At 43.6% G+C, this 13,845-nt stretch overlaps 1 protein-coding gene and 1 non-coding gene across 2 annotated transcripts; both read left to right on the top strand.

Moving 5' to 3' along the window:
* Positions 1-5,043: 5,043 nt before the first annotated feature.
* TRNAG-UCC (transfer RNA glycine (anticodon UCC)) lies at positions 5,044-5,115 on the top strand. The gene has a single exon. It is a non-coding gene; the product is annotated as a tRNA-Gly (tRNA).
* A 133-nt stretch (positions 5,116-5,248) lies between these two features.
* LOC109763984 (beta-glucosidase 5) lies at positions 5,249-13,192 on the top strand. The gene is made up of 14 exons (XM_020322861.4): positions 5,249-6,696; positions 7,258-7,559; positions 7,630-7,693; positions 8,017-8,075; positions 8,177-8,252; positions 8,342-8,413; positions 8,752-8,839; positions 8,958-9,216; positions 9,433-9,548; positions 9,617-9,831; positions 11,147-11,175; positions 12,184-12,286; positions 12,378-12,465; positions 12,582-13,192. The coding sequence occupies exons 2-14, from the start codon at positions 7,431-7,433 to the stop codon at positions 12,811-12,813; spliced, it is 1,530 nt and encodes a 509-aa protein (XP_020178450.1). The 5' UTR covers positions 5,249-6,696; positions 7,258-7,430; the 3' UTR covers positions 12,814-13,192.
* Positions 13,193-13,845: the final 653 nt, after the last annotated feature.

The following is a 13,845-nucleotide window of genomic DNA, read 5'->3' as shown; positions in this document are numbered from 1 at the left end:
TTTCTTTGTTCACCTATTTTTTCTACCTTCATCGATGACGTACTTACACGTGTCCGCCCAGACATGTGCCGAAGTGCACACCCTGCGGCAGCCAAGCCAGACAAGCACGTAGTACGACTCTCCGCGCGATCTACGGCCCGTCCCCCGCTCACACGTGGAACCAACCACCTCGCGTCACCCTGCCTCCAGACGCTTCTCGCGTCGGACTCGCTCCACCCCGCACCAAACGTTCAACGGGAGCGTGGCGCCCGGTCAAGCATATACCGTGGGAGAGCAGAGACCAGGAGAGATCTCTACGAAGCCAACCAGCTGAAAGACCAGACCAGTAGCTAAGCTTTGCTCCCGCTGACAATCTACAACTACCAGCGTGATGGGTGGCGCTGGCTTCGTGTCCACGCTCCGGTGGCTGCGGGACACGGGCGCCGCGCTGCGCTCGCCCTACGACCTCCTCCGCGGCTGGCCCGGGCTGCTGCTCGACCACCCCGCCGTCGACGCCGTGCTCTGGGGCGTCGTTACCGCCGTCGAGTCCGTCGCGCTCGTGGGCATGGTCTGCGCCTTCTTCCTCTGCTGCGGCTGCACCTTGTAGTGAAGACTCGAGAGTCGATCCATTCCCTTTTCGCTCCAGCTTCGTCTGGATGCTTCATGTTCATGGAATGCCTCATGGTGTGCATTATGAGATCCAGAACAATATAGTAGTAGAAATATAATGGCGAATCAATGTTCATGAAACGCCTGATGCTTCTGAACTGTAGTATGATACAGCCTCCGAACAAGTACCGTCATGTATGCAAATGAATTGGTTTGCCAAGTTTAGTTCAAGACAGCAGTAGTGACAATATATTCGTAACGATGAATTTGATTTATTTTCTTAGCAGTGCAGCTGAATTTGATGTTCGAGCTCCCCCTCTTGCATCGCCTATGCACTTGGTCCAATGGCCAAGAGATCACTGGTCAGGCTCGACCGCGCCTTCTTCAAGAACGATTCCGTTCTTTTTTAAAGAAAAAATAGAGGCTCTTTTGCCTCGTCTATTAATTAAACATAAGAGAGTTGCCCGGTTAATGCTAAGATCGTCATAACTGCTGAGCGGCACACGAAAGATACCCCCCACATGCAGCTGAGCGGCACACGAAAGACACCCCACACACCGCTCTAAAGAGGGCCTCGTCCGGGACGGCGACCCTCAAACCGCCCGTATATGTCTGAACTGCGGAAGCCATCTAACGCGAGTATGTATCGGTCCGCATGACAGTCCGGACGTACCTTTTCAGGCAAACCCGAGATAGACGTGGAGGCTTTGCGAAAGTTCGGACAACAACAGACATGTAGGACTCCGACAGCCCCGGTCCACCCAAAACCCTTCCCGGACCCCGCGCCTCCATCCTCTTCATTTTCTCTCCTTCCTTCTTTCTCTCTTACCTTGGCCGCCGCTCCATCACCCCGGTCGCCACGCAATACCTCTGCCGGAACTTTACGTCTCCGTCACCTCCAGCATTTTAGCCGGGTTCCACCCCACTTCTCATCCATCGCCGTTCAACCCATCTCCTCTGACCACCCCGTTAGATACCATACGCTCCTACTATATTCATCATGCCCGACAACTATTCAATGAATTGTCGGAGCTAAGCAGGTAGTTCCTTCTTCTTTCGAGCAATGGATTCTGATTTGGAGTACATATACGAGCACTAAGTTAAGTCGTCCGATGAGGAGAATACACAGATGAGACAGCGATGATGCAGGCGGTCCATGAAAACGCGGAGCATGCAGAGGAGCATGTTCTCAATTTCAAGGGATCAATCAAGGGCCATCGAGTGCTCAACCGCAACAGGGCGCGCGGCGATTTGACACTGATGGAGCAGTTGCATCACATGGTCTTTGGAGTTGGCATGCTTTTCTTTGGCATGCTCGGGTCTCGCAATGATATCAATGTGTTGCGGCGGTCACTGTTGTTTGCGAGGATGACAGAAGGAAAAACCCCTCCTTGCCACTATACTATCAATGGACATGCGTACAACATGGGCTACTATCTGGTTGATGGTATCTATCCTCCATGGCCTACCTTTGTCAGCACCATCTTTAATCCAGCTGGCCAGAAAAAAATCTCACTTTGCCCAAAGACAAGAAGCAGCTAGAAAGGATGTCGAGAGGGCATTTGAAGTTCTGCATGCCTGTTTTGTAGTTGTTCGTGGACGTACTAAACAATGGGATCCAGAGACCTTGTGGGAGGTGATGACATGTTGTGTGATCATGCACAACATGATCGTCGAGGATGAGGGTGAGGATGTTGCCGCAACTCTAGAATTTGAGAACATGAATGATCCTATCGAATTTTCAAACTAGAATCCGACCACATTTGAAGAGTTTATTGAAATGCATCAACAAATTCGTCATCGACCAACTCACAAGCAGCTGAAAGAAGATCCGCTTGAGCATTAGTGGACGCTTGAAGGGACAACAATATTGGAATGTAATATTTGAACTTTGTTTAAATTTGAGCTACTACTGCATGCGGCTCTTTGAACGTCTGTACTCTATGTATGCGTCTATTTCAACGTCTAAACTCTATGTATGCGACTATTGGAACGCGAGCTTTAAAAAAAATTAGAGAGGTCAGATGTATGCAGGCAGCGTTTGATGACGGTCTCCCGCATCCGTGTCCGTGGACTGGTCCGCCCCTATCCGCGAATGGATGCGGGAGGAATTTGTGGGTCGCCGTTGAAGATGCCCTCACCTCCCTGCCCTGCCCGACCTTGGATCCCCGCGCTCTTGTCGTCACCGGCTCCACCTCCATTTGCGGGTCGCCATTCAATAAGCAAGTGACATATGCTCAATTATCACTTTCGTCTTCTTTTAAGCAAGACATTCAAGTGAGCAAAATTTTGTAATGCGAAATTATAGCCGGGCACGAGAAGATCAAAGCTTATAGCAAATTTCTTGGTCTTGACTTCTCACATGAATATTGAAGATTATGTCAACTTCAGAAACATGCTATATATATGGTCATAGTAACCATAAAGCATGGGTCTTACTCCAGTTTGCAAAGTTTACGCTAAAAGAATAAGTTTCAAGAAAGGATCGCCGGGCGCGACTATGTCTTACTTTATGTGAGACAATAGCTCGGCTCACCTACACGGAAGCCGGTAGTGAGCCGGCCCAGTAGCCATGTGCAATCATCATGCTGATGTCATGCACCATGTTTTGTTTTTTTTCTTTTGTTTATATTTTGAAAATTTCTAAACACATATATTCCAAAAATTAATTTAGTTAAATGTTAAAAGTGTTCATCGCACATTTAAAAATATTCATGGAGTGTAAGACAAATGTTTTATCAACTTTTTAAAGATGTTTGTACAATTCAAAAAACGTATGTACATTTACAAAAATTATGTGTTTTAAAAATTTCTTGAAAATTTTAAAAAATGTTTATACAATGTAAAAAAATGTTTTTGTAACTAATTTTTTTAACATTGTTAAAAATGTACGTGACATTTAAAAATGTTCACGTGTTTCACAAAATGTATGTGGCATTGAAAAAAATTGTTTGTGTAACTAAAACAAAGAAATGTTCCGTAGTTAAAAAATCTACATGACATTTAAAAAATGTTCACACATCTAAAAAATATGTTCATTACCTAAAAAACATGTTTATACAATGTTAAAGAATGTTCGTGGAGTATAATAAAAAAACATGTTTATACAATGTTAAAGAATGTTTGTGGAGTACAATAAATTTTTTATATCATTTTAAAAATGTTCAATGTGTATTTGAAAAATATTTAGCATGTATTTAAAAATGTTACAAAGATGTATTTGAAAAAGTTTAATCATGTATTAGAGAAATGTTCACGTGTATCAAAAAATGTGACGTGTGTGCACAAAAAATGTACGACGTCATTGAAAAAGTCAACATGTATTTGGAAAAAGAAAAAAAATAAAAGAAAGGAAAAGAAAAAAGGCCAATAAGAACTGCATAGAAGAAAAAGGAAAACGAAGCAAAGCACACCGAAAAAGAAATCTGCGCACACAAAATAGAACGACGCTATCTGCGCGCTTAGGAAAAGAACTTGTTGGGCCGGCCCGTATGGCGGATCGCTGAAGACGAGACGGAGGTCTCTCTCCTAGTAAGCGATAAGTAGCCCTGGCGACTGGCAGAAATCCAACTCGGTGCCCAGACTCATCTGCTCCCACTCAGAAAACAAAATCAAAAGAAATACTAGAAAAATTCAAAAAAATCCAAATTGTTTTTGTGTGGTAGATAATTTGATGTGTGAGGTCCACTCCAAATTTCAACTCATTTGGACATCTGAGCAACTCTTGGCAAAAAAGATGACACAAAAAATGATTTTTTAAAATTTTCTAGTATTTGTTTTGATTTTTTTAGATCGGGTGTAGATGAGCCCGGGAGCAGAAACTCCGCGTCCACTGGCGACTGGCCTCTACATAATCAAACATTCATTCGAAGAAAAGTTATGTGAAAAAAGAACAAGAATTTTTATGTTTTATAAAATAAAACAATTATGTTAGTTTCACTTTTAGTTTTATTATATATTATACTCCCTCCGTTCCTAAATATAAGTCTTTTTAGACATTTCAAGTGGAATACAATATACGGATGTATGTAGACATATTTTAGAGTGTAGATTCACTCATTTTACTCCGTATGTAGTCACTTGATGGAATCTCTAGAAAGACTTATATTTGGGAACGGAGGGAGTATATGTTTATATGTACATATTGTCAATTTGCCATTTTTGTCAGTTTGCATTACAAGTGAAGTGGACTTCAATTATTATGCAATTGTGACCATCTTATATTGTCTCTATCTGTGAAATTTAACCTGCATTATCTTCATATAAGCTCAGCAACATATTTCTTTCAGAACGCACGAGCATTCTACTGGTATATATTAACACCTGCGATTTAGTTCTGTATCCTTTTGAAATGATGATGAAGGGCATGGTGTAGAGCGTAATGATCTTTTGCTTGTGTCCTCATTCCAAGTAGGCACTTATAATATATCTGTATTATTGAAGTTGACACGCAAGGCGTCTGTAGTCCAACGGTTAGGATAATTGCCTTCCAAGCAATAGACCCGGGTTCGACTCCCGGCAGACGCATCTTTTTTGCACCTCGCTTGCAGTGAAGACGACGCTTCTTTTGTTCACAACACTGGCCAAAATCACGCGAAGAGAAAGCCAAATGGGTGAGCTGGCCGCTCTGCTTCGCCCTCCCACGGCTGCGCTCGCATCCGGGCCGCGACCCGGCCTACCCATTCACCTTCTTCCTCCTGCTCGCTGCCCTCTCGCCTCGTCTGCCTCCGTCCCTCCACTCCGCTGGATGCATCCGCCCCGTCGTCGCCAACTCCCTCCTCAAACTCTACTGCGCCCGTGGCCTCCCGCCCCACGCGCGCAAGGTGTTCGACCCGGGCGCCGCCTCATCGAACGCAATGTTGTCCAGGCATGGGCGCATGGCAAGAGCGGCGACCTGCGGCAGCGCGGGAAGTGTTTGCAAGAATGCCGGAGCGGAACCTGGCGTTGTCTTGGAGCGCAATGGTCGACGCGCCGCTTGTGCGTGCAGGGGAGTGAGTTCGACAAGGCGCTGCGCACATTTGACCGGATTATGGGGGGAGGCTTTCAAGTCAGATGTACCGGTGCTGGTGTGTCTTGGTGTGGTCGAGAGGGATTGATGGGTCCATCGGTATCTGCAAATGGAGGGGTTGCAGGGAGGCAAAGGGATGGCATGGTTGAGGCCGCGCCGGTGGACATGTACTGCAAGTGTGGGTGCGTGGAGGAGGCGTGGTGTGTGACTGCGTTCGCCGCCGTGAATTGTGCTGTGGAATTCAGTGACCAGATAGCTTGCAATGAATGGCCATGGTGAGCGTGCACTTGAGTTGTTCCAAAGGATGCTCGGAAAGGGTTTTGTGCATAACCAGTCATCTGTTGCGGCTTTGTGCGGTGTGCACCCACACAAGTTGTGTGGATGAACGGAATTTTTTCCAGTCTACCCGGCACCATGGAGGGCTTGCAATGATCTAGGCACCATGGGTTAGCTGATCCCCTTGGGCGTGCAGGAGGCTGAAACTGTGCTGTTGGATATGCCAATGTAGACATGCGCATCGCAGTAGGGTGCGCTGATGTCTTCATGCCGGATGCACGATTATATTACTGTTGGTGAACTCGTGTAGGGAAGTGGCTCACTGAGCTAGAGCCACAACATGATGGACGTTATGCCTTTCTGCTCAACTTCTATGCAGTCAAGGGCCGATGGGAAGATGCAAGAGCCATTCCGCAGAAGATGGTGGAGCAGGGAGCCAACAAAGAGGCAGGTTTGAGCTTAATGGAGTGAAATGGTTGGTTCCCTGAGTTACACCCTGGAAAATGCAGATCTATGCACTGTCGGAAGATACTAATATCTCCTACTGGTGTAAGTGCTTGTGAGTGTGCAAGAGAAAAAAAGAGAAGGATCTGCCTCGAGCCCTCAACGTCTGACAGTAGTGCTCTCTGTCAACTGGCTATCTAAGGCGGCTTCATGTTCTCCGGCGGCAAGAATGCAAGCTAGCCACATGAACCCCATCACACTTCTTCTGCACATGTTAGTGTTTGTTCTTCTGCTCCACTTGCTACCTACAGCGACTGCTGGTGCTGTTCAACTGCAACTTATTGTTGCCATAACAAGAACCTGAAGGAGAGGACGGGCAGGTAGATGCTGATGCTCAATATCCACCCCGGTCATAGTTTCTGATATCCAATTATGCATTCTCATGAGCCTTTCTCCTGTGGGTGCGCTCCCGTAGTTCTCCCCTAGGATAGCTGTACAGTTTCCCCCCTCGCTTCCTAGTTTTTCCTTTCATATTTTATTTGTTGCTTATTTCGCTTTGCCTTTCGTATTATTTTGCTGTAAGAGTGTCGTTGCTTCAAGGTTTTTTCTTCTAATACAAAATGACGTGCACTTTCCAGGCGCATATATTCTAGAAAAACAAAAGATCCTTTCTCCTGTCATCCTTGTGATCCGCATGGGGCTTCATTATTGAAGTGTGCCTTTTCTTAATCCGTTGAGTGGTGTTTTGTCTCTTGCATTTCCATTTAATCTCTGACGCATTAGGCCAACTTATTTAATGTGCATCGTGCAGTCTTGAAGGGCCAGTTGACGCACAGATCATGAGGGGGGTGGGGGGGGGGGGGGGGAATATGTATCATGACTCAAGATAAGATATTTTATTATATAAAGAATTAAGAGCGTGACTCCATCACTTTGTACAGGGTCTGACGCCATGAAGGCAAAGCAAGCACGATGTACATGGCAGTTGGATGAAGATGAGGTTGAGTTGAGTTGACTTGTGGGCTATTTATTTGACTTGGACGAAGATGGGGTTGAGGAGAGTTGGCATAAATCCTTCCCCAAAGGGCACAAATCAACACAAGAAGATAGATACATGGGTGCTACTGCTTTCTTGTACATCTTGCTGTCCCTCTGGGTTCAGGATGCAGCTGCCATTCTTGGCTTCAGAAGAAGTGATTTTCCCCAGGATTTCGTATTTGGATCTGGAACCTCAGCATATCAAGTAAGCTAATGGAATCTTCTTTCGATGAAAATCATGGTGTGCTAAATTTAGATATTGCATTTGCATATAGTATGAGGGTGCTGTTGCTGAGGATGGTAGGAGGCCAAGCTTTTGGGACACTTTCACTCATGCAGGTAAGTTGCTACTATGCTATTTATCTTTCTGGTTTTGATGTGCTGCAACGCGCCATTAAATTTTCGGCAGAAAGTTTTGTATAAAGAGTTGATATAGCATGTGCTTATTTTTTGTTTTTGTATTTCAAATGCCAACGAATAGAGTCTGGCAGAATTTGTGATCCATTTTCCTGATGAATGTAGTAGAAATTTGAGATCAGCTCCCTCTCAGACAAACACTTCCACATAAACCTTTTTTTTTTGCTAGAGCAGAGCTAAACTGGGCATGGTAATCATAGCCGCACAGGTTGACCAAGCTGACCGTTGTTGATTTGTGTTGACAGGTAAAATGCCAGACCAAAGCACAGGAGATGTTACTGCAGACGGGTACCATAAATACAAGGTAAATGATAAGAGCAAAATGTTCTGCTGGTGTTTCTCTGGGTCGCATCAACTGTAGTAATACTTCAGCAGTTCTCAGGTTTAGTAATTCCGATATTTCAGGAGGATATCAAGCTCATATCTGAGACAGGCCTAGAGGCCTATAGGTTCTCCATTTCCTGGTCAAGGCTCATTCCAAGTACATAATTCCTCACAAGGTCCATCACAAAAAGCCCTTTCTCAATTTCGTTTTTTTCTAACTATTTCAGCAAAATTTCTGGTTTGCAGATGGCCGTGGAGCTGTCAATCCAAAAGGGTTACAATTCTATAATAACATCATAGATGAGCTTGTGAAACATGGTAATTGTTCTTTCTATTTCTCTATACATGTCCTTGGCCTCAGGAGTCTCCGCCAAATATTTGTCCATTCAGGGAATCAAGTGTAGTTGATACAATGCTTCTACCCCTACTTTAATGATTTGGAAGAGGTCATGTGGTTGTAGCATGTCATATGATAAGGCTATGCATACTCATTTCTCATTAACTCTTTTGTAGAATTAGTTTTCTCTTTGTATGTGTGTGGTGGCCTGGTGGGCTTAGGACATACATAGCAGAGCGAGTGGAGTATATATTTTGGTCTTTGAGCATCCAAATGCAGTTATGGCTTAGGTATGCACCAACAAAGTTAATTTGTCCAGGTATTCAAATACACATCACACTTCACCATCTAGATCTCCCTCAAATTCTTGAAGACGAGTATGGTGGATGGTTAAGCCCCAGAATTATGTAAGTTTATACAAGGGTTCACAAATAAATAATTTCTCTCGGAGCAGCAATTTGTAGTAACAGTTACATAATTACAATGCAGTGGTCCTATTAATACTTTTGTATCTGCAAAATGCAGCGAAGATTTCACGGCATATGCGGATGTTTGCTTCAGGGAGTTTGGAGGCAGAGTCACTTACTGGACTACAGTGAACGAGCCAAACATTGGTGCAATTGCCGCTTACGGCAGTGGTCAATTACCACCTGGTCGATGCTCAGATCCATTTGGAATAACAAAGTGCACAGCTGGGAACTCCAGCACTGAACCATACATAGCAGTTCATACTTACTTATTGGCGCATGCATCAGTTGCCAGACTGTACAGAGAAAAGTATCAAGTGAGTGACTTAGCATCTTAGCTGCTAGCTTCTTCAGAAACTGTGAGCTTTATAAACATCTTAGCTTAGGTCGTTGGTGAAGCCAAAATTTTCATTCGTTACACGTTAACCATTTCATGACTCATCTTTTTTGCATGTTTGATGTTTCAGCACGATATTCCCTTTTTCCTTCATAGCTAAAGAGTGTGGTCTCACTGAAGGAACTTATGGATGTAGGCTGTGCAAAAAGGAGTTGTGGGCATAAATATCTACTCCTTCTGGAGTTACCCATTCACAGATTCCACCGCAGATTTAGAAGCAACTCAAAGATGCAAGGATTTCATGTTTGGCTGGTATGATATTTATCTCCATCTTTACATGGGAACTATGCATGTTGGGAGCCTAACTGCGATACTGACAGGATACTAGAGCCTTTGGTGTTTGGGGACTACCCAGAGGTGATGAAGAAAAATGTTGGCTCTCGTCTTCCATCCTTCACAAAAGTCCAGTCTGAACTTATCAAGGGTTCTTTTGATTTTATCGGATTAAATCACTACTTTTCTCTCTATGTGAGTGACCGCCAGACAGAACCAGGTATCCGAGACTACAACAGGGACATGTCAATTTATTACAGAGGTAAACAGTTTATAGAGGCATCCACCTATGTAATTCTTTTTCTCGAGCACGCCTGGAAGCGTGTCAATTTCACCAATATAGCCTGTGTAAAAATAGCACCTTTCTTAGCCTATGCCTCAGGCGCTCTAGACTCTTGCGCTATGTCCAGCTTGGTGAAGCGAGGCATTATCACATCATTCATGTCCTTCATCCCTTAACTGCATGCTTTCATATTTTCGTTGTTGGCATTCATGTTGGCTAAAAACTTGGCGTCGGAAGCCATGTCGACCTTGGCGTCCATTGCCCTGTTGTGCAATTTGTATCGTTGGCTTTGATTCATGCCCTAGGGAACTAAGTGGGTCTGGGTTGGATCTAGGGGTTCCTAGCAGGAGGATGGAGGTACCCAGCTGAGGCTGCAAGTGACACTATTTTGCTGGTCTGCTATGCTGCTGTCGGCGCTACTTTGCTGGTACCGCTATGCTGCTGCTGCTGCTGCTACTTTGCTGTTGCTGCTGTTTTGCTGAGAGTTGAGAGCGAGAGATGAGAGAAACGGAAGATGGTGAGTGAGAGGGAGATGGTATTTCAGAGATGAAGAGTGAGAGAGAAATAGAATTACAGAGGGATGTGTTGTTGAGAGTGACAGAGATTAAATTACAGAGGATGATAGCTTGAGATAGATTGTTGATTCATTGGTTTTTTATGTTCTTGTGTAATTGTGATGCTTGGTGTTGTTTCTTTGTCGGGCAAAGATGAATCGGTACATCGACTTGTTGAACGAGCAGAACACCAGTGCTATGTTTCACTTTGAATTTTAAAATTTGGATTTGAATGTTATTGAAGTGTGTGATGTTGAAATGTGAAAAGTATGGTTTATATCTATGCGAAATTGAAGTTTAATTACAGTGTATATGCACACACGTCGGAGAAATAGGAGAGGGAAATTAAAGGAAGTAGCTTTTAGGGAATCTGAGTTTGCACACTATTTCTCAAGCCTTCAAAATATTATAAAGGCTACCCTTTTCAGTTCTAAAAGATGCATTTTTGAGAGAATCTGTTAGAGTTGCTCAAATTAAGTGGAGCTGGCTAAGGCTGGCTGTGCTTAGCAGATGGGTTAGCGACTTACATGTCATGAATTATCCAAAAATAAAATAAAATAGCTGTCTTTATAAGGTATAGTATCTCTATCAAGTTATATTGTTTTACCATAGTTTTCTAGGCGGCACAACTGTTGTTTGACCATTTCAATCCAATTTTTTACACAATTTTTTTTCAACAGTTCTATTTTGCAGTTATATGCCTTGGTTACCCTAACTAGATATTTGTTTCTATGCTGCAGCTTCTAGGACAGAACCACCTGCTGGTCAGGTAAAACCATCTCATCAATGCTTTTTGTGAAGGGTTACCAACTATGAGTGCATCTATGTTCTTGGATCTTTTGTCTGTGTGCATCTATGAGTTACTACCTCTGAACTCTTGACTGAGTGCACATTACAATCCTAAACTTTGATAGAAGACAAATCTAACCGTTAACTCTCAAAACCTGGTAGAACATCTCACGCTACTCCAGAGTGGTTTTAGATGGCATGTCAAAACTATGTGTTTACCACATCTTTAATAGCAGAAAAGACTAGAAATATAAAGGATCATTGTTTAGAAGTTCAAACTTTTCAAAAGGTATAAATAATAAAAAGGCTGACCCCCCTGATTTCCAAATAAAAAACACAAGTAATTTTTGTTTAAAATAGTAACCACAAATCTCACCAAAGAATTTCTCGGCGTTTTTCAATGTTTCTAGAAACATTCTCAATTCAGTTTCCCCAAAAACTAATAATTGAAATTTTCTCTCGAAGAGAAATTAATGTCTAAAAGCAAATGCTTTTTTATTCCAAGATTGGAGCGATTATTTTAATATCTCATTTTCTTTTTATTATTGCTAGGTTTTGGATGATGTAGAGGCGACGTGGCATACACATAGGCACCATGTCATCTAAACCCGTTTTGCAGTTATTCAAAACCACTTTGGGGCAAATAAGAACCTTGTATTTCACCGCCTCCTTGTTTAATGAATGAGGCAAATCTTTTCCCTCGATTTTGAAAAGAACACTTTGGGATGGTCTGAAGGGGGTGGGGGCGGTAACCCAGTTTTGTTAGTTCGGGGTTACAGTACTAGAGAGTGGAAGGGTGCAATGCACATTGAGCCAACAGTTAGGGGGTGAAAATGTTTTCATAGTTCTTTTGGCTGCGCACCATTCAGTTAGAAATACCAAACTGGCTCGGAGATTAAATAAGAAAAACACGCATCAAGCAGATGTGATCGAGGTTGACAAACTGATGCTGATTCATGACAAAGCTACGGTCTCTATTGGTCTGCAGGGAGCCCCAACAAATGTTCCAAGTGATCCCAAAGGGTTGCAACTTGTCCTCGGGTACCTGAAGGAAACCTATGGGATAACTCAACTTTATGTCCACGAGAATGGCAAGCACATATAGTTTAGCAAGAAGCAAACCTACGTTAACCAACCAAATATCTTCTTGAACCTCAGCTGTATTATTCTTCGTGTCAGCAGGTGTGGGATCTGCCAACGACAGCCTTGATGATGCTTACAGGGTTGATTACCTGAGCAGCTACATGGGAAGCACACTAGATGCAATAAGGTTAGCAATTTTCACACACGTTTGCATATCTCTCCGCGAATGCTTGAGACTCAAAAAAAGAAAACAAAGATAAAGTTTGGTGTTCCATCACCCTGTTGACACTCGTTGTTCTGCAGGAATGGGGTTAATGTGAGGGGTTATTTCGCCTGGGCACTCATGGATCTATTCGAGCTCCTGGCAGGATACGAGTCCAAGTACGGCCTGTACCGCGTGGATTTTGATGACGAAAGGAGGCCGCGGCAAGCCAGGCTCTCTGCTCGCTGGTACTCCAGCTTCCTGAAAAAGAATGGATCCTCTATTCGAGTACCAAGGGTGCAGGAGGACCTGAGGTTGACGACCATCTTCTAATTTGGTGCTCCGGCGTCACATGTATGTATGCACGCACCTGTCGAAGTCTAACAAAAGGCCACTCTATTGAGCAGCAGATTCTTCAACTTTATTTTCTGAAAATAAGGGGGCGTGAGAGGAAGAACTGGTAGCCAGACGGCCCGGGAAGAAGTATGTTTAGCTGACTTGTGGGCTGTTTTGTCACTACAGGGGTGACTTCCCCGCTATTTGTAGGAATTGCAAGTCAAACATTACAAGTGTAAGTTTTTTTTTTTTGCGGAAATTACAAGTGTAAGTTGATGGCGACGAAAACAACCCAAGGAACTAACCGAGGATGAAAAATACAAGTTCCCTTTTTTAAACTTATGAAAATTGGGAAGTTAATTGGCTATGGCTGTTATATGGTCTGGATGAGATAAATTTTGAAAGAATAAGTCTTCTCTCGATCCTTGAACTGGTGCCATCTTGGTCTTGGTCATATTAGTTTTGAAAGGAATGTCTCATTTTTTATCCTTCTACAATTTACCTTTTTCTTTTCTTTAGAATAACTTATAACTTTGCTCAAACTTGACAGACATAACAAGTACAATGAACAACAACAACAAAGGCTTTAGTTAAAAGACAACCTATTTCAGCTTAGTCCATGTCCAACTAACTGCAGCTAAGCCAACACACATGTTGACAGATGTCTTTCAGCCCCCGGAATGAGCTATTCAAATGTCAACGGCTTCGCTTTAGGCACGGTCGACCTATCCCGTTTGAACTATGGAGCCATTAGCCTTATTCCTAAGGTGAAAGGGGCGGATAACATTAAGCTTTTTAGACCCATTACCTTGATTAACGTCCCGTTCAAAATCTGTGCGAAAGCTTATGCCTCGCGCTTGGCTCCGGTCGCTCAACGAGTTATTAGCTCTAGTCAAACGGGTTTTCTCAAACATCGTAACATCCTCGAGGGACCAATTGCGTTACAAGAGATCGTTCACGAGTTGAAACGGACCAAGGCACAGGGAGTGCTGCTTAAATTAGACTTCGAGAAAGCCTACGATCGCGTGA

This window comes from Aegilops tauschii, chromosome 2 (assembly GCF_002575655.3).
Source record: "Aegilops tauschii subsp. strangulata cultivar AL8/78 chromosome 2, Aet v6.0, whole genome shotgun sequence".
Lineage (NCBI taxonomy): Eukaryota > Viridiplantae > Streptophyta > Magnoliopsida > Poales > Poaceae > Aegilops > Aegilops tauschii.
This window is presented reverse-complemented; position numbering and strand designations above follow the sequence as displayed.